General features: G+C 39.6%; 1 protein-coding gene across 1 annotated transcript in view; it reads left to right on the top strand.

Moving 5' to 3' along the window:
• Positions 1 to 25,576, top strand: part of LOC126106860 (DNA topoisomerase 2-like) — a 184,878-nt gene that overhangs the window by 53,069 nt on the left and 106,233 nt on the right. Inside the window, exons 13-15 of the mRNA XM_049913258.1 lie at positions 1,652 to 1,882; positions 9,881 to 10,128; positions 19,813 to 20,044. Of these exons, the coding sequence (XP_049769215.1) occupies positions 1,652 to 1,882; positions 9,881 to 10,128; positions 19,813 to 20,044 (711 nt within the window). The remainder of the gene's footprint in view (positions 1 to 1,651; positions 1,883 to 9,880; positions 10,129 to 19,812; positions 20,045 to 25,576) is intronic.

Here is a 25,576-nt window from a genome sequence, read left to right as displayed (position 1 = left end):
ATTGGCTTTGATGTCTGACAGATTTCTCACAATCATGTTCAAGGTAGAAGCAGAAAGTCCTAGGTCCTTCGCTAATTGAGCTCATGCTCCAGCATGCAAATCTACATTGTAGAATTCCCATTTTCTTCCACAGGAATATATCATATCCTGTCCTTTCTAATCATTTTACTTGCAGCCACTGATTAAAGTTACTGCAGAACATGACTTAACAATAGTGTTTGTTTGCTTATTATTAGTGGTATGGTATTACCTTTGGGATCATTGTTACAATTGTAGCCCCCTTGTTATACTGAAAGAAGCAGTCACTATATGAAAAAGGTAGACCATAAATTTTACGAACTACTGGTAGTGAAGTTTAATCTAATGGCACATTTTGTTTTGGAATTCTTAATGAAATATGCAACAACCATTTTTATTTTTTAGCAACAAGAAGGCCTCGTCTAGTTCTTTCCGTGACATGTTGGCATGATTTGGAATATCTTCTGTCGACAGTCTTCTCAACTGTGGCAACTAAAATAATCTGACTGTAATGACTCTAGCAGCAACCTTCATTGTGCTCATTGCATTGTTACAACAGATTTAATGTCAGTTATCTATACAAATAAACACTTCTTTTGAAGATGACTCTTTGTATAATGGGCTTTCACGATTTGTTATTTCTGTGTGAAATAATGCCAGTCTGTGCTAGATGTGCAGTCTTAGGTTGGTATGACCTAATGCCAGACATAAAAATTTCTCCTCGAGATGTTCCACATGACAGTTTCTGCTCTCTTTCTCACCAAGAACACCCCGGGCCAAGTAACCTTGTTGTCAACTTGCTGTAGATTTCATGCATAATCTCATTTTTATGAAGACGGCCAAATTTAATGCTTTAATCAATATTGTTTTAGTTTTATTTACTGTAATTTTATAATGATTATCAACAATAAGTCTCACATTCGAACAAGAATATCTTTTTAATGTGGTTTCACGAATTACTTTTGCTTCCATCTTTTATTTGCGCTATTGGACATGGAACAAAGAAGGGGTGTTTTTGTGTGTGTGTGTGTGTGTGTGTGTGTGTGTGTGTGTGTATAATTGTCAGCTACTGCCTTCATGATAATTACTAAGCATTAAGGCAATGACTCAGCATACTTCCAAACACTGTGAACCTATAATAAAGGCAGCCGTGACCCAACACACAGAGAATGTAAATCTTGCTTATCACTCTAATGTTACACTAAATTATCAATGACTTTACTTGTCTGCATTTTCCGCTTTGTTCCAAGGCTGCCTTTGAACAGGAATACAATGTAATTTATCAAAAATCTTCGTGTAAATAAATGTTATAGGTCATGGTAATGTCAAAGAAAAATTAAAATGTAGGAAATGTGTAGTTAAGTGTTCATATTACACCCTACTGTATTTAAGGTGATGTGAAAAGTAAATTGAAGACTGTTGAAAACAAAAAGAACGAAGCACATCAGTTAACAGATGTTGTGGGTGGATTACTGTGTATCAGTAATAAACATTGTAGTTGTTGAAGGGAGATTAATTGTTCCACTGTCATGCTATTAATTACTCTTCTCACCTCTTTGGTCCATATGGTGTTTTTATAGTTCATAATATTTGCGTGTGTTTTCATGTAATAAAAATACCTTTTGTGTTGCAGGCCTTTAGTAAGAAGTGTGTTGAACAACGGAAGGAATGGCTTACATCGTGGATGCAGGATTCGAAGAGGAGGAAGGAAATGGGTCTACCAGAACAATATCTCTATGAGAAAGACACACACAGTGTCAATTATGCAGACTTTGTCAATAAAGAACTTGTACTTTTCAGCAATTGTGACAATGAAAGATCTATTCCGTCCATGGTTGATGGATTCAAACCAGGTCAGAGGAAGGTGAGATTCACATATCTTTCTACATATACATTAAAACTCCTCTTCAACAAATCGCACAAATCGGTGGGGATCCAAATATTTTTTCCCTTAAGTAGAGGTTTTGCTTAAATGTGTGTTTTGCCTAGGTACGTGGAGGGAGTGACCCAGAATCATAATTAAAGGACCCAGAATCATAATTAAAGCATATTTAGATGATTTAAGAATTAATCACAAACTTGCCATTAATTTGCTACAAATTTAAATATATATATCGCACTTTTTACAGAATATATATTTTTTTAAATCAAGAGGAGTTGTGTGTTTCCTCCTTCCAGCACACTGTAATGACAGACGTTGTCAGTCATGTTTTTCATCTTTGCTAAAATTGACTTGCCTACATTAAATGATGAAAAATAGTTCATGACAGTGTCCAGTCTTTGTACAGCAGCTGTGAAATGTAGTGAAACGGCCTCTTCGTCTTGTTCTTCACAATCATTGCCACTCCCACCAGCACTTTCTACCTCAGTGTCCCTTCACTAGAATTTCACACATCTTGCTTGCGTTCATCTCGGGTGTAGTAATTCAGGAACGTCTGAGATTTTTTTTTCAATGCTTCTTGTGGAACAATGTTGTCTTTATCACCAACTATAGCCCTACAATCAGCTTTTGCAAAACAGTTTAACAGTGTGCAGTGAAACACAGTTGCACACAGCAACAAACTTGTGCATGGCCTGTAAAATGTCGACTGCCCCCTGTACTTGGCTTTAATGGTGGGTATTATGCCCAATGCCCAGTTCCGAAGGCTGCAGATGTTTTGGGTAGTTCACATACGTATAAGCTTTCAGCCACAGCCTTTGTGTGTGTGAGAGAGAGAGAGAGAGAGAGAGAGAGAGAGAGAGAGAGAGTCTTTTAGCTGTATCTTTTTGCAACTTAATGTGTTACCTTAACGGTAAGTAGCATTTATCTTTTTCTGCATTGTCAACATTAATATTTCTCAGAAATGTTTCATTTGGATGTACAGGATGTCGGTCAATTATAAGTATTATATTCCTAGTTGCTGCATGCATTTTGACATCTAAATGCTGGAAAAATCTTGTTGAGATTTCTTTGATTGCATCTAGGCATTGTTGTTATACTTGTAAGTAGAAGAAAGTGTCTTAATTTTCTTAAAACTTATGGGAGCTTTAAATTTCCCTGTTATCAGTGGCAGCAGCTTCAGGCTCCCATTGCTATTTACACACAATAGTGTAATCATTCTGTCTTCCTTTTTTACCTTAGTGGTATTTTTCTCTCTTAACAGCACAAGTTTTTGCAGACAGCAAGTATAAAAACTGCCTGTTCATCTGTGTTAAGTGTCTCATAACCCTGCATTGATCACAGCAGTGTAGTATTTTTGCAGTGGTTTAGATTTTGTGTTCACAACTGCACTCCCTTCACGTACTCTGAAATGAGAGATAGTGACTATTTTTTAAAACAGTCTAACCAACCATTTGACACACTAAAATTTCGAATTCTGATCTTCAGGGCGCTTTGTCTTTTAGAATAGTTTAGCATACAAGAATACTGCCACTACTCATTCCTTGAAACCATTTGAACCCTCAAGCAGGTACGCCGATGTATGAGTGTACCAACTACAGATAAAACTGTTTAGCGTTGTTCCATCGTTTTTCACAATGAGCCCAGAGCTGTTCCTTCATTATTGCTTCAGCTAACAGTGATCAACTGTGTTGTCATACATCCAAGTGAGCAGCAGTAATATAAAATAAACGGTGAGGTAAGTGAGAAATTTACATTACATGCAAGAAAATTATTCAGATTATGACCTATTACCACAATCCAACAATGAGGCAGGTGTCTTAGAGAAAATGAGTAATTGCATAAGTGGTTGGCTGGGATCTGATGCAGTTGCACTGTTGACTCTTTAGTGGGTCAGTACTGTTGTGTATAGTGCGTGCGGAATGTCACAGCCACTAGATGCGTAGATGGCAGGGCACACATGTTCCGTAAATATTTAGTGGGCACCCTCCACTCCCACACTTACATGGTGGCCATTCAAAAAGAACTGCTATCACCCGACTTCATTAGTATCTAAAAAGAATTTTGACAAAAATGGAGTGGTTTATTTTCATCTGGCTTGTTAACAATTTGTAACTTCCAGAGAAGCATCACGAGTAGCGAATTTTAAGTAAAACCTACATTTTTCTGGTTGCCATGTTAAAATTGGCTTCTTTTGCCAAAATGCAGTAGAGTTTACACAATCTCACCTCACTAACATGTTGTGCAGAAGCAGTTGCAAAAGAATTCTGAAAAAGTGGTTTATTAAGTTTAAGTGAGGAACAGAGGAAAAGTAGTCAGTAGCTCATGGAAAAATCACATTTTCAGTAAAAAATAAGTGTGATGTCTTCACTTATGTTGTTCCTAAACCCATAGCAATTGCTATTGATGGCCCTTGAAAATCAGTCTTTCATCGAAAAAGTCTGTTACTGGAATAACATGGTAGATAAGTAAGTTTTGTGTAATAACCATATCACTAAATGCTCTCCACTTTGTGTGCTGTTATTTGACAAAATATCATTTCAATATATCAAACCATTTATGAAATATGAGGAATGCTGTGGATATTTCACTCTGGCTTTCACTGGCACACCACGATCACAAATGTGTGTTAGTGTTAAGTCAGATCAGTTTTCTCAAAATAGGTGACAGAGAGACCTCCAGCCAAGTCTGAAGGAAAATTCAGTATGTTAGCTAAATTTCATATGCTGCAACATATTGTGTAATACACACAAGATGCAAAATATGCAAAATCATAGTGACCACTATAATTCATTACAAACTTTTCGAATTTTGCACAGTATCTTACTTCCACATTCATATAATAATGACCATTAACAAAATGATGGGCATGCCATTGTGAACCTGACACATAAAGAAACAAGGAAAGCAAAAAGGATTTTACCAAATAGTTTCAAGTAAAATAATTTGAGAAAGACAGCAGGGAGTGTGCCTCGGTTCTGTCATTGTTGACTGGCTGAAAGATGACACTGTTGGTCTCCCCCTCTGAACGAACGAACGAACTTGCCCAATGCTTTTAATGAAAGTTGGTCTCTGCACTTTGGCCACTATTCTGCGGACACTATATCAAAGTGTCCATGGCAATGGAGTGATATAATAAAGTTTCAGGGTTGCCTCAAGTTTCTCCAAGTGAAATTTCCTCATATTTCCCCAACAAATTTTGAGATCTCAAGGATAAGTTAAGACTTAAGTTGACCATCTGTCTTTGCAGCTATGGCACAAGAAACAATTATGCAAACTAGAAAATATCTAAAATAAACTTGCAAGCAGATAGTGTTTCCTGATTTGAGCAAAAACCCTAAGTACTAACATCTACATCTTTCGTAATCAACTGTTTTTAAATGGAAAAAGCAAGCCAAATGGCATGCGTGTTTCATTAAGACCACTGAAGCTATTTTAGTTCAATAAAACTAAACACCCTTTGTGACAAAAATACATATTTCCTTGGCATTACAAGACAGATTTTAAATATCTTCACCGATTTCAGAAAACCTCAGAAAAAAAAGAAAGAAAAAAAAAGGTCTCTCGGAAGAAGTGTATAAGGCGGGGAAGAATTGTGTAAGCTAACACTGTAGGTGACCGCCAATAAAATGTTGGTTCTACTATGTTTGTTATTGTCCGTCATTATCCACTGTGTTATATCTATTATTTTACAGGTATTGTGTGAGTTTTCTTTCATGGAAAATATGAGTGTATACCATACAAACCACCAGCACCTGAATTTTCTTCAAATATCATCCATACTTTCTAACAAAATATTTCTGAAGTGCCAAAATGTACAAAAACAAAATATCTATAAAACACCACACTGTACAACTTGCTCGAGGTCAGTCATAAATCCTGAAATCCATCGCCCATGGTCTCTGGCCTGCTGAGGAGTACCACGGTCTTGGGTCCACGGATAAACCATGACAATCTGCTGCAATACCCCACACACAAACTGACCCGGCCTGTGAGCAGATCAGTGAGACTGAGCCTCACATGCAGAGCCTGAACATTAGTGGGAACCAAATGGCTTCAGATCAGAAGGTCCAATCCATTACAGATACCTACAGAAACAGCCTGCGGTTTTGGCCCGTCGTGGAAATCCACTCGCATGGCCAGCTATTCACAAGCCACAAACAGCATGTTGATGAAATGAGATCACGGTGATCAATCCATGAAATAAGTAACTTGTTTAGATACTCTGAAAATCAATTATAACGAGGACCAGTAGCAACTCGCAGTAAAGATGATTGCTGAATTGCAGACAGGCACGTAGAAAAATAAAGAAAAAAGGGTATGATTTGTCAGGTCTTCACTGTGTGGCATTCTCAAAAAACAATGAAGTTTTAAAATGCAGAAGCTAGCAGTTCCTCTGGCTGCAAAAGAAAGAATGTCAAATATTCAGCGATGTGGGAACTATTCTTTTAACCCTCTAGCAGGTGTGCTGTTTACAAAGTACACCGCGTACCCACTTGTCTCGTGAACACATGTAAAGAATGGCTGTGTGTTATCAAGGTAAATATGTATGAGCAAAATCACTGTTTTATGTTAATTAAATACCAATAAAGTAATTTATATGAGCTAAAGCACTGTTTAGTAAAACACTAATGAACAGTTGTAGAATTTTGGAACACGTATTGTGTTCGAGTATAATGACTTTTCTGGAGACTAGAAATCTACTCTGTAGGAATCGGCATGGGTTTCGAAAAAGACGGTCATGTGAAACCCAGCTCGCGCTATTCGTCCACGAGACTCAGAGGGCCATAGACACGGGTTCACAGGTAGATGCCGTGTTTCTTGACTTCCGCAAGGCGTTCGATACAGTTCCCCACAGTCGTTTAATGAACAAAGTAAGAGCATATGGACTATCAGACCAATTGTGTGATTGGATTGAGGAGTTCCTAGATAACAGGACGCAGCATGTTGTTCTCAATGGAGAGAAGTCTTCCGAAGTAAGAGTAATTTCAGGTGTGCCGCAGGGGAGTGTCATAGGACCGTTGCTATTCACAATATACATAAATGACCTGGTGGATGACATCGGAAGTTCACTGAGGCTTTTTGCAGATGATGCTGTGGTGTATCGAGAGGTTGTAACAATGGAAAATTGTACTGAAACGCAGGAGGATCTGCAGCGAATTGACGCATGGTGCAGGGAATGGCAACTGAATCTCAATGTAGACAAGTGTAATGTGCTGCGAATACACAGAAAGATAGATTCTTTATCATTTAGCTACAAAATAGCAGGTCAGCAACTGAAAGCAGTTAACACCATAAATTATCTGGGAGTACGCATTAGCAGTGATTTAAAATGGAATGATCATATAATGTTGATTGTCGGTAAAGCAGATGCCAGACTGAGATTCATTGGAAGAATCCTAATGAAATGCAATCCGAAAACAAAAGAAGTAGGTTACAGTACGCTTGTTCGCCCACTGCTTGAATACTGCTCAGCAGTGTGGGATCCGTACCAGATAGGGTTGATACAAGACATAGAGAAGATCCAACGGAGAGCAGCGCGCTTCGTTACAGGATCATTTAGTAATCGCGAAAGCGTTACGGAGATGATAGATAAACTCCAGTGGAAGACTCTGCAGGAGAGACGCTCAGTAGCTCGGTACGGGCTTTTGTCAAAGTTTCGAGAACATACCTTCACCGAAGAGTCAAGCAGTATATTGCTCCCTCCTACGTATATCTCGCGAAGAGACCATGAGGATAAAATCAGAGAGATTAGAGCCCACACAGAGGCATACCGACAATCCTTCTTTCCACGAACAATACGAGACTGGAATAGAAGGGAGAACCGATAGAGGTACTGAAGGTACCCTCCGCCACACACCGTCAGGTGGCTTGCGGAGTATGGATGTAGATGTAGATGTAGAATGTAAACTTCTGCTATGACTGTGATAACCTCTATAATTGGTTTATAGAAGAGAACAAAAAAACAGTCAATGGATTCGGAGTAGTGGAATAAGAACAGCTTTGAAGATAATGTGTCCTGGCATACTGCCACTGTATAAAATACTTACTCCAAAATAGTCAAATACTGTTTTCCTTTCAGTTGCAGAAAGTTTTTGTGTGCTACAGTAGATACTGGGAGATGAAGAAGCTTGCACAGGATAGAGTAGCATGGAGAGCTGCATCAAACCAGTCTCAGGACTGAAGACCACAACAACAACAACAATTTATTATGTTACTATTGTTTAGTTTTATAAAAAATATTCAAATTACTGGTTTTGGCAAGTAGTCTCCACCTTCAGATGTGCTTAATCCACTGCAAAGCATCATGCAGATAGATATGAACAATATATCAGGCTCTTTGAACCTCATTAAGTCATTTAACATTTAGACAAATGTACATCATATCATCACATGATAAAACACTGAAATTAGATCACCACCTTGTATTGTTATACAAGGGTATGGCAGAGAGGGGGTGCAGAAAACTAGTGCGTGAGAGGTGGGAATGGGGGGGGGGGGGGGGGTAGCAGTGACATAAGCGAAGTGGGAGGATAATGGTGTACTCTCTCTGCTTATGTTTTCTGTGGACAGTCATGTAAAACTGGTATTTTAAAAAATGTTACCAAGAATGCAGATTATTAATGTTATAAAACTTGGAATTTTTAAGAAATTTTTAAATATGAAAAATTAAAAGCATATACACACATCAGTGACTGTTATTTTTAAGAACAAAAATGTATAGACATCTCCTGCATAATTTTACATTCAGAGCAAAGTTACTAAAAATGTGTTGCACTGAAGCAAGTGCCCATATTAAATTAGTTACAAGTGTATAACTAAATAGTTGACACTCATGATAAAGTACACTCGTAAAAAACATGTCATGAAAATTTCATTAGGTGATAAAATTGGCACAAAAATCCATTTGCTAAACATATTAGAAATATTATCTCTGTTATAAAATGAGTACAAACAATTGTCATTAAGAACTGTTAACATGAAATCACAATAAAACATTAGATTAGCAGTCATGACGATAAGTCAAACATTCATTGAGATGCTAAACAGCTTCATGATGTTCAAAGTGTCTAACAATATTCTTTACATATCTGTATGAAGGCTTTGAGTGGATTAAGCAAATCTGAAGAGGGCAAATACGTGCTGAAATGGTAGTGTGAATATTTTATGTATGTAAGTGATCATTATCTAATAATTATACAAACATTTACAAAGGTCACATATTTCTCATTGCCGAATGTCAGTTTTTAAAAAATAGTTTTGATATGTTCCCCACTAGCAACATCTGATGTGATGCACACTGATTACATTGTAACCAGATGACTTTTGTACTACAAACTTAGTTTATAAAGTTCAGTAGTTGCAATTTGAATCATCAGAACAAAGAAAATGTGGGTTTCATTTTTTTAAACAAAAAAGATATGTAAAAATCAAATTTTTGGGCCAAATAGTTTTTGTGAAATCGAATGATAAGTGTGTCAAAGCAGTCGGAACACCATGTCTCTACACAGGCGAGCAGTGAAGAGATGAAAAAATCGCGCACAGCACGGAATGCGGGGAGCACGTCTCTGTAGCAGCGAAAGGGTTAATGCACCCGGCAGCAATCTCCCGCGTCTGGGCGGGCATGCGCGAACTGCCAAGATTAAAGAATTGAACTATAGATGACAATGATAAGAAAAACCAGTTTTCTTGAAACTGACTCTTGTTTTGTGGTTGATACTGCCAAGAAACAAAATAAGTCAGAAAGGTGATTTGTCTGACTTTTGTGCATGTTTATAAAGACATTCACAAATTATAAACAAATGGATTCTGATAACAAAAGCAATTCACCACTGTTCTCTCTCTCTCTCTCTCTCTCTCTCTCTCTCTCTCTCTCTATCTCTATCTCTATCTCTCTCTGCAAAAGATCACAGTTTACCGTGTGTTGAAAAACTTTTACTGTTGCAGTGTTAATTTATAATCATATGCACATCATTGTTATAGGTGCTGTTCACCTGCTTGAAACGAAACGACAAGAGGGAGGTGAAAGTCGCACAGTTGGCAGGCTCTGTGGCTGAACACTCAGCATACCACCATGGTGAACAGTCACTCATGTCGACGATTATCAACCTGGCTCAGAACTTTGTGGGTAGTAACAACATCAACTTGCTGCAGCCAATCGGTCAGTTTGGCACCCGTCTTAATGGTGGGAAGGACTCTGCCAGTCCGAGATACATATTCACCATGCTGAGGTGACTGTCATTTTATACTGCAGAAGTATGCTTTTTGCTCTCATTCAGTGCTGAAAAGTTACAAGAACTCGTCTTCATATGTCCTTTGTAATAACTTTTGAATGCCTCTCGGATTAGTTTTTGTTAAATAACCTGTCTTTTAAGGCTGCTGTGCCAATTTGGAAATTAACCACAAAATGTTGTGTACAACACTCTAATTTCTTCTTTTGTGTGACTAGGTGACTTAAGACAATGTAAAATGAACACTTGTTGGTCTCCATTCCAGAAAAATGATTCATGTGCAGTGTGCATGTGTTTCCCCATTCTCAACCTCCAACTACTGTTGAGCTATAATTCATATGGGATTGCGTAGATGAATTATCAGTATTGTATAGTACGTGTATTCCACACTTGTTGCAGTGAAATGGATATTATAACATTTGCAGTCGTAGAAAATGGAAATAATCATATAAATTATTTTTTAACATAAGTTGTTCTTAAAATGGACTAAGAAGCATAAAATTATTTTTCCTAACCCCATACAGATAATTCTGAAAATAGGTAATTCTGAATATTTATATATGTCTGTGGAGAGAGAGAGAGAGAGAGAGAGAGAGAGAGAGAGAGAGAGAGAGAGAGAGGTTGATTGATATTCATTGAGACTTTACTGAAAGTCATAATTGGTACCTGAACTTTGGTTGCTGCCTCCTTAAATGATCAGCTTCTGCACCAGTTGATGTATTATAATTTGGATGAAGTTATTGTTCTTAAAGATTTAAAGTACGACTCTGTTGGTTACTTGGCCATATTGCAGATAGCTTTGAGCCCAAGTTTTCATAGCTTATTGTACCGAAGAGACCACTGTGGTAACTAAATACAATCAAACAGCAATATGCTTTTTGTGAGAATAGGAGATTGCTTGGCACACTAACTTCCTTCAAACTACATGTCTTGCTACATCAAAATTAGTCAGTGGAGTTCAGCACCATACTATTGTGAAAGATCATAATCCAATTACTGTAATTAATAAATTGAGAGGTTGTTACGTATTGAGCGAAAAGTATAGAGGATGCATTTCCTTTCCTGTATTTTAGAGAACTTTGTACACTTAAAATTCTGTCGATTGATAGCCGGTGACAATGAAGTTCACCTCCTTTTCCAAAAACAAGATATTTCTATTCTTCACTTCCAGAAAATTTGTATACATAAATGTTTGGCAACTATTACACATACTTTACTCAGTGTTATCACTACAATAGCAGTTTTCATTACATGTAACAATACATTCTGAGCAATGGCCTAACAACACACCCTCTTTCCACAAGATACATGTTAAGTCCTTTTTTTAATAAATAATTTTTTTTTAGTTCATACTCGGATTCACAACTATCATTGTGGGGATTCTGTGCTGAAATGTTTCTTGCTGTCCAGCTGCACTTCACTTAAAGTACTTTTTGAATCACATTTACATTTATGGTATTTACTTACATTACTGAGCTTCTCAAAATAAAATCGGGCACAAATTAGTTAAAAAGGGCAGTGAGGCTCACATAACATCACAACTTGCAAAATTTAAAACAAAAAATGTGGGTCACATGCAATAGATGTGTCGTGCTTGATTGTTCTCAATGACAGCTACTCTCTACATGCATTACTATTGTCTATTCCATGCACCCAACATTTTTTGTTTTAAATTTTACAAGTATTTCAACAGCTGTTGCAAATTTGCAAGCACAAATTTCTCAGGATACCTATATGGGAGTTTGGAATCTGTATGGTGCTAGGAGAAATTTTCATACTTACAGTCCATTTTATGAGCCTGTTATTAAGATTATTTCCTGCTTCTTAGTGGTGTGTGTGTGTGTGTGTGTGTGTGTGTGTGTGTGTGTGTGTGTGTGTGTGTGTGTGTGTGAAATTTTTCAATTGATTTTAAACATTCTGATAGATTACAACATAGGCATGTAATAAATTAAGGGTTTGTTGTTCTTCACAAGGGTCATCCTATGTATATCTCTCACAAAGATCATGGAGTTAAAAATGAGAGAGATAAAAGCTCATGTGGAGGCTTGCCAGCAATGTTTACCACAAAACATTTACATCTGGAACAGGAAAAGATAGGAATTTCAGTGAAACATGAAGTACTCTCTGCCACACACCAGACAACAGAATTAATATTGCATTGTCATCCAGTTCTGAGCTATGTGGAAACTTTAAAACCTCTAGCTCATTGGGAAATTAGATTAAAATAAACAGCAAAATTTGTCAAATACAGTACCCAATAAAAATGTGGCAAAAAGATCATTTCAACTTATTGTGATGTGTGTTTTCAGGGGCAGCTAAATTGCTTTCATATACTCCAAAAAATGAGACCCACATTTCCTATGAAATGACTGAAATGCTTTCCTTAGTACCCCAAACAGATTATTACAAATGTTGTTGCTAAATCCATAAAGTCCACCACTCACCATATAAACTTGCCAAAATCTTGAACTAGTTGTATTGACAGCAAACACTGCTTGTAACAAGTCCATTACATTACCAACACTGTCTGTAACTTAACCAGAACTTGGAACAACTCCCTCCCACATTTGCTGCCAACAAACTACCAAAGACAAAGTATCAAAGATAACTTTCAAAGAATGTGACATAGATATTAAAACGTAAACTGTGATAATTTTACTTGTATAGAAGGTGAAAAATTCACATGTTTTTTTTAGAATATGATTTGTATGATAACTTTCAAAGAATGTGACATAGATATTAAAACGTAAACTGTGATAATTTTACTTGTATAGAAGGTGAAAAATTCACATGTTTTTTTTTAGAATATGATTTGTATTAATAGTTATATTCTATTCTAACAACTTCTGTTTTAATTCAATATACAAATCCCTGAGTAACTTTCTGGAGTTACTGTAACTGTTTTATGAGTATATATAAAATGCTCAAGTAAACTACAAACGGAACAAAGGAATGCTAATAACTGAAACTGATATGGATGCAACGAAATTCCATGCAAAAATAGGTTTTTTTTCATATTTGCACAAAAATGGTGCTTGTAATTTCAGTTGAGATAAAGACTATTTATTGATGCAGTAAATATTACAAAGCATAACCCTTGGGTTGTTACACCATGCTCATCCACATCTGTTGTTTCACCTTCGTTTCTTAGTTCTTAAAACCTTGTGTACATATTGTCACATTCCTGTTAATTTAGTGATCATCCTGAGAGCACACGTGTGTGCACGTGCACACACGGTAACTGACATTAGGGTCAGTTGTAAAATGTAATTGCTAATTAAATGCAGATTGGACCCCTCTAACCTACATGGTGGGTTACAGTAAACAAAACTTACTACCTTAAAGATGTGCCGGGATTAATGAACACAGTGTAGTTTAGCAAGTCTGCGATCAATTTCCCTAACACACCTAGAGGCAACCTGATTACCTCACGTCTTTTAAAAATGTCTCATAGCCCTTGTCCCTCCTGGTTTCCTCTCTGTTGCGAGCTCTAGCACTTATGCCCTGAACAATGCATAATAGTGTGACAGGTGTGTAGCTTTAGAGGCTAACCATAGTAAGAATCATAAAATGTTAGGATGCCAACTAGTTTCGTTTGATTTTTGTTAATCACAAAAATTAGTAAAAAGATTTCCAGAGCAATTATATCATTAATATGCACAACAAAATTACTGGTCATTAATCATCAGTTCCTGAGCACTGCAAAAATCACAGAAATGCTCCACACAATTGTAGAATCAACTTAAGATTGCACAAATTGGTTTTTCGAGGCAATTTTAACAATTAAGTCTGGCTGAAAGTGGAGTTGCAATTCATGTGCTAGTTCATGTGTTGCCACCATGAAAACAAGATTGTAGACTGCCTTTGTTTAACACCGCATTGTACAATTAAGTCATATGAAGCAGTTTTTCAAGAAACAATTCCATCTTTATCTGAATAGTGGGCCATCTTAGCTAATAGTGGGCCATCTTAGCTAATAGTGGGCCATCTTAGCTAATAGTGGGCCATCTTAGCTAATAGTGGGCCATCTTAGCTAATAGTGGGCCATCTTAGCTAATAGTGGGCCATCTTAGCTAATAGTGGGCCATCTTAGCTAATAGTGGGCCATCTTAGCTAATAGTGGGCCATCTTAGCTGTTTGGTGCCTGTCCTTTCTGGACACACTTCATTGGTCCACCCTTTCCATCAGTGAGCAGTGACAGTAAATAAAATTTGTAATTTGCATTTTCTAATTAATTGAATGATATTGAAGTAATTTTCGACAAGTTCTCATTATAATTATCATCGGCAGCATGGCTGTAGTGGTATGTTAATATAAATAAGATTCACTTGTTGGTGCCTATTGGGATAGGTGTATCCTCAGTCCCTTTCTGTCCCAGTGCAATATGGCTCTTGCTCCTCCAGCTGTTCTCACACTATGTGACCATCTGGCACATTGTTCAATGAATCTACTTCATGATCCTACCTACTCACTAGCATCCCATAGCAAACTTTTCTTATACTGTGCATCAAAATGTAGCAATAAAATACATCCATTAAATTATTTAAATCACTTCATAGGTGGTCAAATATTTTTATGGCTGAATACCTCACTGCTTTTTGTGCTACACTAATGCTGAGTGATGGTTAATGTAAATCACTTCTCCTTTTAGTATTGTGTTTATGAATGTTTGTGTGTTCAGACTGCAATAGATTGTTGACAAGAACTATACTGGAGCAAATGTATTGCTAGACTGTTGTCAGTATGCCCAACTATTTAAAGTGCTGTTTACAAGACATTTTGTGGAAGAGACATTATCCTTAATACAATCTTTTATGCAGCAAATATCTTCCTTCAATGACAGTTTACCCCAGAATACATTTACCTAAGTCATTAGTGAATGAAAATGGGAAAAAGTCAACTGTTTGACATTTTCATCATGAAAACCTAATATTATTCACATTGCAGAAGACGACCTTTACCTACCACTAAAACTATATCATTCCCCCCCCTCCTCCGCCCCTTCCATTAAATGTCGTCTCATCTTAAAATAATGGAGCTTCGGGATCAATGCAAATTAAAATACTAGGAATTTTTCCTGTTTTAAAAATGTACTTTATTATACATTTTAAAGGTCTCTCCTCCCCCCCCCCCCCCCAATTCCTCTATGTGGAATTCACCAAAATAAGGTATTACACCCAAAGGGTCATGTAAATTTTTACATAAATATCACTGTCCCTTATTTTCTATTAGTTCTACTGGACAGGAGCTGACATAGCACTGCTTTGGCAGGTTGAATATCTTCTTCATTCACAGAATGAATTCAGGGAAATGTGTGGGATGACTTGAAGCTTGCATTTCATTCTATGTCTCTGCCGTGGGAATCTGTTCTCCAGAATGGTACTGCTGCCGAGTCCTTGTAAATTGCAACATATTTCATGAAATATTTTGTGGGTGAAACTATCAACATACCTTAACACAAAAATGAACATTTGTGAGAAACTAGAATTTTGGTGAGTCGAAGCTTGAACCTGTATACCTATTGTGGGCGGTATGTAACGGATTGTATGTTCCCTTACATTCCATTCCCTGCAAAAAATGCAGTGGAACTTGATGGACATACAGTGCAACATACTTAGTTAGGTGAGAATACTTACAGAGGACATAGCAGGGTAGTGTCTGTATTTATAGTATCTTTATAGTTTGATGCAGTGTTCCTTTGGACGTTCATACGTGTCCAAAGGAAAAGACACTGCTGGTGTTAGACAGCTGTATTAAGTTATGAAATGCCTTTGCAAATTGCGAGTACTGTTGTACAACACTATATGAGAATGTGTGCTTAACTGGGACTATAACTAAATTTACCACATTAGATGAGCGGTTGCCTTAATCACTGCGGCCATTTGAGCATGCTTCCAGAACTGACCCAAGCTTCCATATGTCCTAGCGTCTACTGCACTCCACGGATTTCATTGACTAGACCGGAGATGAGCTACATGTTGCCACGCACCAGATGGTGGGTTGCAGACTCTGTGATGCCCTAGATGATGTCGCACAACTCCTTGCCGTGCCGATTGGCACTACTCTTGCTGAGTCCCTTCCTTCTATTGCCGTTCACTCTTCTCAAAAAGTGTGTTCAAACAATTATTTCGAAATATACACACTATAAAATACAGATGCTGCCCTAGTGTATTCCGTGCCAAAGCAAGACAGTCTGACAAGTGAAATAATCTGTATGAACACTGACACATAGATACTAAGATAAATTGAAGTTTAGGTTGGCCATGGAGGCTTGCCCGCATGACAGAGATGGTCAAGGCAACTGCTAGCATAAAGTGGGAAATCTGGGTTCGAATCCTGGTCTGGCACATTTTTGTATGTTACTAGTAAATCGTATAGGTTTTTTACAATTGTATTCAGTTTGTGAATGCATTTCATAGTTACAGAAGACTTGAAGAAATTGGTGAAAATGTCGAACATATAATATCTACCTACATATGCAAGCTGTAAACCACTGAAGTGTGTGGTAGAGGTTACTTGCCATTGCACTATATATATTAAGGTTTCTTCCCATTCTATTTGCATGTGGAATGTGATGAGACTGACAGCTTAAATGTTCTCTCCATGCTAGAATTAGTCTAATCTTAACTTTCTGGGCATGGTGCACTTAGAGGCTGTAGTATAGTCCTAGTCCTCAAGTAATACTGGTCATTGAAACTTCACAAAGAAACTTTTGTTTGATGATTTGCTTCTATCTTAAAGCATCTACTGGTTCAGGTATTTCATCCCTTTTGTACTACTCACCTTTGGTTAAATCTTAACATTACAGCTACTTGGGCTGCTCTACATGGCTTACCTTTGATATTCCCTGTTGGTCCTGAGGGATCACACAAATGTTTTGTAAGCAATCTCCTCTGTAGACTGAAGTTTTCCAGTATCTTACCGGTGAACTGCTTTACTTATGACTGAGCCCGTTTGTTCCTTTCCATATCCCCATGAATTTAGCCCAGATATTTGAGTGGACTGATTCCAGTTTTGATTCATTGGTATTGTAGTCACAGCATGCCACATTCTTGTTTCATGAAGTGTTCAGTTTCAAATTTCTGAATATTTAAAGCTGATGACAACTTTTACACCACATTGAAATCTTCAGTATCTGACTATATATTAGTCTAGCTCCCCCTCCCCACGACCCCAGACAATACAGAATACCCCACTGTACAAAACATAATCATCATCAAGATGTCTGAGGTCACTATTGATATTGGCTGATGAACCCTTGAAGTTCATATTCTACACTATCAATCCAACACTCTTGCCTGGAGCACATCTGAACTTGATTTTACCTTTGTCAGTTTCCAGTATCTTTGCAAAAGTGACAAATGGATTAATAAGTCGCTATCGTGCTGTATGTAACAAGGGGACCATAAGACCATAATCAGACTTTGATTGGTCTTTCGTATGTTGCAGAGATACATCACATACCTAGAAAGTTAAATCTTTCAACCAAACGAGAGTAGAGCAGTAGCTGTGGTTCACTGCTACCACACTGGCAGTATAGATTCAAATCCCACGTGAGAACATGGCCCTCCCATCCCACTTTCCCTTCTTAAAATTTCCTTATGTAGTATGTCGTGCAAAATTATTCAAAAATAGTCCTTTTGCCCTAGTGAATGTATTAATAAATCAATCATTACAGCAAACATTCTTCAATTAATGTGTGTCCCATTTGTTACAGAATAGATTACAGAATCATCTTACTTTCTCCTGCTGTGCTAGAACAGAATTCTGGATGGTGTTTGCCACAGAGATAGCCGGAACGCACATTTGAGAAGCACCACACACATTTAATGAAAGATACTGCCTTGAATGCACACTGATTAGCCAGAAGGGATACCAGAAAACGGTTTGAATTCAGAGATTGTTCTCTCTTCAGTCAACTTTGATGCGAACCAAGAGTATTTGATGATTCGTGTGAGAGCAGATGCACCAGATTGTGCAGAATTAAATAATTTCTCTACTAGTCTCAAGCAAGTCTGGAGCATTTTGAATTTTTTCATGAAACTTTTTAATTTGTGAGTCAACTATTTTTTTCTGCACGATCTGATCAAATTTCCCAGATGGTTCTTGCACACACAATAAAATGTAAGAGAATATCTTTCCTGATGTAGTTATAGTATGCTGTGCTATGGAGATATGGGTAATCTTGTTCAAATTAGTTTTTGCTCCTTGTTAAACAAGAGATCCATTGCACATTGATTGGTACAGACAGCTGGTTTGATCAGTATTAATTACATAATTGGGCATCAGTACTTTCGTCCCTATCTGGAAAGACAAACTGTTTTTAAAGATATTCTGTACCACAAAATTGAAAGGGGGGGAGGGGGGAGGTGGAGGAGGAGCAATGAGCGCATGCTTCTTGTATCTGCTTGCCTAGGTCTTGGAGAGAAAAACGGTAGTTCTTTTGCACGACAGATGTTTCCTGTTTTTGCAATCGGTGCCCATTTGCATAGAGAACATTTGTTTCTGAATAAGTTCAAAGATTCCGAAAGAGATGGATAGCAGTGAAATTGGGTGTAGTTTCGTGGATCACTTCCATACCCTTCCTTTAGACGGGTGTGACCCATGTCCTCTTCCAAATACTGGGCACAGATTTTGTTTCATTGAGCTTAAAAGAGGAACAAACGAAATCAGAAATTCAGTATAGAGCCTGATTTTTTTTTTGTGTGTGTGTGTGTGTGTGTGTGTGTGTGTGTGTGTGTGTGTGTGTGTGTGTGCAGTACTTTTGACAGCCAAAAGCATTTTACTTAACATTTTATATCGCTCTACACTTTACTTGCACCTACTGTGCAGTAGTTGCTGTTTTTCTAGCAGTGTCTTTACAGACAGCATAGCATAGATACTCACACGAACTGCTCCACAGGGCATATGTATAAAGATTTGTGATTCGAACCTTCCTCGAGATGACACACTACTGTCTCTATGTACATTACTGAAAATGCAAATATTTCTACTTGGTTTTATATACTTTTGTTCTTCGGTAATCATTGTTACAAATGCCTCATAGTTGCAACCTGATGAGGTCTGTTTGTTGCAATTAGAAGCAATATATTTCCATCGTGAGTGGTCTTGCGAGCTTATGATTGACATAGTTTTCAGAGAAGTTTGTTAGTGCTGTTTCACAGGAGATCTTTCCATTCCCTTATTTACAAAACTTACTGTCACAGTTGCCAGTCTGTTGTTTGATGGTTGTAGTCTCCCCTAGTGATGACATTGTGATTGAGGAACATATTTTTTATTGAGGTGAGAGTTTTTGGAAAGTTTTTGATTATACCTGGGGTGAATGCGATGATCGATAGGCCCACATAAATTTTTCCATCCCACTACCTGCTCCACTTTATACTGAGTGTTGTCGAAAAGATCTCGCATTTTAATGAATTTGACTTTATTGCGGATGGCAACAAATGTACCACATCATTTCTCCTCAGCTATGCTTTCGATGTACGTGTGTGATTTTCCTAAAAACCTCATTATTGCCTTTTGGGTTTCAGCCAGCTTTTGTAATTAAGATAATGTGAGCTCCATTGCTTTTAAGGAATGCTTTATGCTCTGGGACTTCATTGCAAATACTTCAACAGTTGATGAATATAATTTGTTATATTGCTTTTAATTCTTAAACTTCAGTTAAATTTTTGTGTGTTTCAGTCCACTGGCAAGACACATTTTTCACAAACATGATGATCCACTCCTAAAGCACAACACAGATGACAACCAAAGAATTGAACCAGTCTGGTACATACCAGTGATACCAATGATACTTGTTAATGGTGCTGATGGCATTGGAACGGGTTGGATGACAAAGATACCAAATTACAATCCCAGGGAAATAATTGACAATTTGAGGAGAATGATTCATGGTGAAGCCCCAAAACCTATGGTAAGTGTTATAGAGATAGGTGAGCTTTACTTTAAATTTTTAGTCCTTGTTATGGAATAATTTGGGAAAAAATTTGTCATTTGAATGCGTTTAAAAATATTGATGAAGCATGTCGTTTGCCAGATTAAGTATACTGTTCCAGGTCTTATTAGTGAATTCCTGTATTAGAGGTCAGACACAATGTGCATTACTGCATAAGTGCTGTCGGGGGCATGTCCGACATCATTACGTCTCGTCTTGTTTAGTCATTCACAGAACTACGTGGAACATCATATTTTGTTTAGTAGTGGGATGCAATGCTGTTGGTTTTGTTTTCTTACATTTGGTGTGTGTTGTATTTTTTAGATGATACAACTTTCTTCAGTTCATCAGAATCCTAATACCAAAGCAGTTTGCCCAAGGTGTAAAGGAAGTTACGTCGCGTGGCCTTATGCACAAAAAGAGGCAGTCTAGTGATCTGTCATCACAAGCCTTTAAGAATGAATGGAATTAATTATTTTTTGAAGAAAAGCATGAGTATTCTCAGAATCCAATACGCAACCCCATTATGTTTAGTCCCACCAAATTTGCCAGAGAACGACATTGTAACAGAATGCAAAGAAATTAATGATTTGATGATGAAAGAGCAAAAATTTACACTAATCTACGTATTTATACGGGATTCATTATTCCGTACATCAAGAAGCATTTAGACTGGCTGATGTATGCCTTTCCCTCGTCACACAAGTTGGTAGTGCCTCCTCCCCCCTCCATCTCTCGGTGGGCTCGCTGCTCTTAGGTGGGTTCATGCTTGGCTACCACAGGGCCCCAACCTTTGCAGAATCTTTCCCCTTTCATACTGCATGTCTATTGTCCTGCTGTTCTTTTTCTCCTCCCTTGAGGACCATGTCTGGGCTGTTTTTGGAAATGTATTTTGCATTTTCGGTAGTCAATATCAGAATACTCTCCAGTGTTCCTTTTTTCTTTCTTCATTCACCTCCTATCCTCTGCTTCAGCATTTCCTGTTCCTCTTTTTCCTTCCTTCCTGTGTGCTCCTGAAGGCCGATAAATGCATCTGATGCATAACAGGTGACTGGGTAACACACAATTCCCAGCCCTGGGTCAACAGATAGGGTTCAGACGTACCCATTCGTACAGGCCAAACCCAGGAGGGGTGGTTGCCAGAGCTGTGACTTGACGAAATTTCAGATTGGTCCCTCTGTCAGATGTACCTTGAGGTGTGAACAACCTAAGGCCTGTGAAGGGGTCTCCCAGTTGGAAGGACTGCGCTATCGGAGACGGTGGCAATCTTTAGGATAATCTTGGAATGAGCCAATCAGTGGCTATGGAATGTAAATGGAATGAGGGTAACGATTCAGAGACCCTCCCAGCTGCACAAAGGTTCCACATAGTTTCATGTACTGAAGACAGTCAGTGCTTTACAACGGTAAATCCGTTTATTGTTCAGAAGATGTTGGTAACTGGTGGCCCTTCGAAAACCTGCTGTCATTTGCGAAATACTACTTCACTTTTGGAGACTACTTTTGACTCTAAACCACAACTACTGCTTGCTGCTTGGCTTTTCAATGGCTGTCCTGTTCGTGTCGAGGTTGATTGACTGCTGAATTCTTCCCGTGGCGTTATTTAGATTACGCTGATCGAGGCAGAAATCCAAACGTACTTCTCTGATCAGGGTGTCATTGCTGTCCATCGGATGATTAAAACCGTAGACGCCGCCTTAGTGCCCACACGCACTCTTTCTCACCTTTGATTAAATGGTTCTTGTGTCAAAGATCAAAGCAGATTATGAAGTTATGAGTCAGACAGTATATTCCAAATGCAGTACACTGCTACCACACTAGTCCTGTCGACACCCAGCCAAATGTCACCTGTGATAGGGATGCTAACGAGGGCTATTGTCCGCTGCCTCTTCCCTGCTGCATCAACTGCAATGGCAACCATGCTGTCGCCTTCTGTAATGAGTGGGGTGTCAGGGAGTGCGGGTGAAGGAAAAAATGCCTCACCTGGTCGCTCGCAAGTTGTTGGCTAGTAGGAAACCTGGCACCTACAGTACTGTTCCTGCTACATCTTTCTCCATGAAGGACATGGACACGCATACGTGCACCACGGTTGTGAAATTTCCCAGTCAGGGTAGCGTCCCTACTTCCTCCTCCTCCTCCTCCTCCTCCTCCTCCTCCTCCTCCTCCTCCAGCTGTACAACACGCCACCAGTCTTGCCTCATGGGACGAAGTCACCAGCTACATAATCAACAGGCTGGAAAGGGCAGAAGGAATACTCCCCCCTGAAGACTTACTACGTCCCAGCCAGCCAACACCCTGTGCTACCCGGAAAGGCTCGGAGAAGTCGAACAAAGGCAAACAGTCTTCTCCTTTGCCAACTCGAAGGTCCTCCTAGACGGTTTTGCCACGTGATCTTGCCCAACCGACCTCCGCATCACCGGTGCACACCAGCCTCTACAGGCCAATGACGGAATAATACTGATGCTTCTGTAGACCTCGTGGAGCAGGCTCCTCCTGTCTCTCTGCCCTGTAGCAGCGAGTCTTCGAAGGCTGGCACTCTGTAGCTGCTGGGGTGACACTGCTTCATTTTTTCCTAATTTTGATTCTCCTCCAATGGAACATTCACGGCCTTCGATCCAACTAAGAGGATTTGCGGCTGCCCTTAGAATCGCAGTGTCCTCTTGTGCTCTGCCTTCAGGAAATATAATTGCGTCATCACGACTCATTTGAATGCTCACATTTCGTCCTGGTCTGTTTTGACCTTCCCTGAGGTCAGCATTCCATCTTGTGGAGTAGTCACGCTACTCATTCAGGCTGACATTCATAGTCAACCCATCTCTGTGACTACCTGCCTTCAAGCTGTTGCAGTTCGCCTTTCCCCTTTCTACCATTTACAACCCTCAGTCATTCAGTATCACCAGGCCATACTTTAACCAGCTTATTGGGCAGCTACCTCACCCCCTTCTGACTTTAATGCACATGATCCCCTTTAGGGTGTCCCAGAACCTGTCAGATGTGCCCTCTTGGTTGACCTCAATAAACTTAACCTCCTCTGTCTTAACACAGGAGCACCCATGTTCCTTTCAGACTCCATGCACACCTATACACATTTGGACGTATCCTTCTGCAATGCCCAGCTTGCCTATAGTTTCCAGTGGTCTGTTCCCTGTGACACATACTAGAGTGACCATTTCCCATTTGCTGACTCCTACCCGACCTGTGTGCACACCCAAATGACAGCTTAGTAAGGCCGAATGGAGCTTCACTGCTCCCTGGTGACTTTCGATGAACAGCATTTACCCAGCTGTGACGACCAGGTGGAATATCTTACAAACGTTATCTTTACTGCTGCAGAACGTTACATTCCTCTCACTTCCTCTTTACCACACAGTGTCTGAGTCCCTTGGTGGAGTCCGCAGCTCGTGGTCGTGTGGTAGCATTCTCGCTTCCCGCGGTCGTGGGGTAGCGTTCTCGCTTCCCGCTCCCGGGTTCGATTCCCGACGGGGTCAGGGATTTTCTCTGCCTCGTGATGACTGGGTGTTGTGTGATGTTCTTAGGTTAGTTAGGTTTAAGTAGTTCTAAGTTCTAGGGGACTGATGACCATAGATGTTAAGTCCCATAGTGCTCAGAGCCAATCCCTTGGTGGAGTGAGGCATGCCGCAATGCAATTTGCACTCAGAGATGTGCTCTGTGTGTTTTTAACCGTCAAACAATGATGGCAAACTGCATTCATTATAAACAGATTCGTGCACACTGTCATCACATTCTTCAGGATAGCAAAAAAGCTAGCTGGATTTCATTCACTAGTTCTTTTAACAGGTCCATTCCCTCTTCTGTCACGTGGGACACCCTCGTGACAGCTCTCGTGGACCGAGATCCACCCCCAATTCCTGGCCTGACAATAGCAGACTGTCATCGTTGGCTCTTCTGCCATCTCAGTCACCTTGGGCCACCATTTTGTGGAGATGTCAAGCTGCTCGCAATATCACCTTCCTCCATCAGAAACCAGCAGAGGTGGCTCATGCGATAACCCTCTCTTCTCTGAAGTGTGCGCGCTACAGTTGCCGTCTTTACTATGAGGGAGCTAGGCCGGGCTCTCAATTCGTCCCGATCCTCTGCCCCAGGGGGAGACTATGTTAACATTCAGACGTTGCAGCACCTTTTTCTTCTGGGCAAGCACTTTCTGCTCAATATGTAAAACCGAATTTGGGTAGAGGTTACAGTTCTCAGATGCTGGCGTGAAGCCACTGTCGTATCCATACCTAAGTCCAGTAAGGACAAACACCATCCTTCTAGCTATCGCTCCATTTCTCTCACCAGCTGTGCCTGCAAGGTGATGAAACGTATTGTTCATGCCTGACCGGTATGGTGCTGGAGTCTCACAATTTACTAACCACTGCACAATGTGGATTTCGAGCATGCCATTCTGCGGTTGACCAACCCGTCACTTTGTCCACCCGTGTTGTGAACCATTTTTTGTGCAAATCCCAGATCGTGGCCACGGTTTTTGATTTGGAGAAAGCTACGATGCTTGCTGGATAACTGGTATCTTCTGTACTCTTTTACACGTGGGGTTTCCGTGGCTACCTGCTCAGTTTCCTTCAAGTATTTTTAAAACGCTGAGTTTTCGAGGTTTGTACGGGTTCTGCCTTGTCGGACACCTTCATCCGGGAAAACGGTGTCTCAGGGTTCCGTCCCGAGAGTCGTCTTCGCTATTGCCATTAACCCTATAGTGGCCTGTCTCCCACCGGGCATCTCTGGCTCCCAGTTTGTTGACGATTTTGTCATCTACTGTAGTTCTCCACGGACTTCTCTCATTGAAAAGCATCTGCGGCGATGTGTCTATTGTCTTCGCTCGTGAAGCATCAACAGTGGCTTTTGTTTTTCCACTGACAAAACAATTTGTATGAATTTCTGGTGGTGCAATTGGTTTCTTCCATCTTCACGTCTCGGGGTATGTTGCTCTTCCGTTTGTTGATACTACGAAATTCCTGGGCTAGTGTTAGTAGGAAATTCTCTCGGTCCTCCCACGTGTCTTACCTGGCAGCCCACTGTACGCTGTCACTCGATGTCCCGTGTGTCGTCTGTGGTACTTCCTTGGGTGCAGATCGAACCGCCCTCTTCCATTTACCGGTCCCTTGTCTTTCGAAACTAGACTATGCGTGCTTTGTTTATGCGTCTGCACATCTGTCCCTCTTGTGCCGTCTCAACACTATCCACCATTGTGGTGTCCATTTGACTACTGGCAACTTTTACACTAGCCCAGTTGAGTCTGTATGCAGAAGCTGTCGAACTACCACTGTCCTACTGCTCTGATTCTCTCCTCGGCATGCTGTTTGTCGTGCGTGGCCACTCGTCCTGTGCCTACTTCTATGATTTCTTGTATCGCCAGTATGGGGCACGTCCCTCTTCTGTTACCTCCTGGAGTTTGCTTTTGGCTCTTGGTCCAGCAACTAAACTTCGTGCTACCTGCAACTTTCTGGTGGGTGTGAACTCTTCACTACCGTAGCTTCGTGTGGTGGTGTTGACCTTG

The sequence above is a fragment of the Schistocerca cancellata genome, chromosome 10 (assembly GCF_023864275.1).
Source record: "Schistocerca cancellata isolate TAMUIC-IGC-003103 chromosome 10, iqSchCanc2.1, whole genome shotgun sequence".
NCBI lineage: Eukaryota > Metazoa > Arthropoda > Insecta > Orthoptera > Acrididae > Schistocerca > Schistocerca cancellata.
The sequence above is the reverse complement of the archived record's forward strand: the minus strand, read 5'-3'. Positions and strand labels throughout refer to the sequence as shown.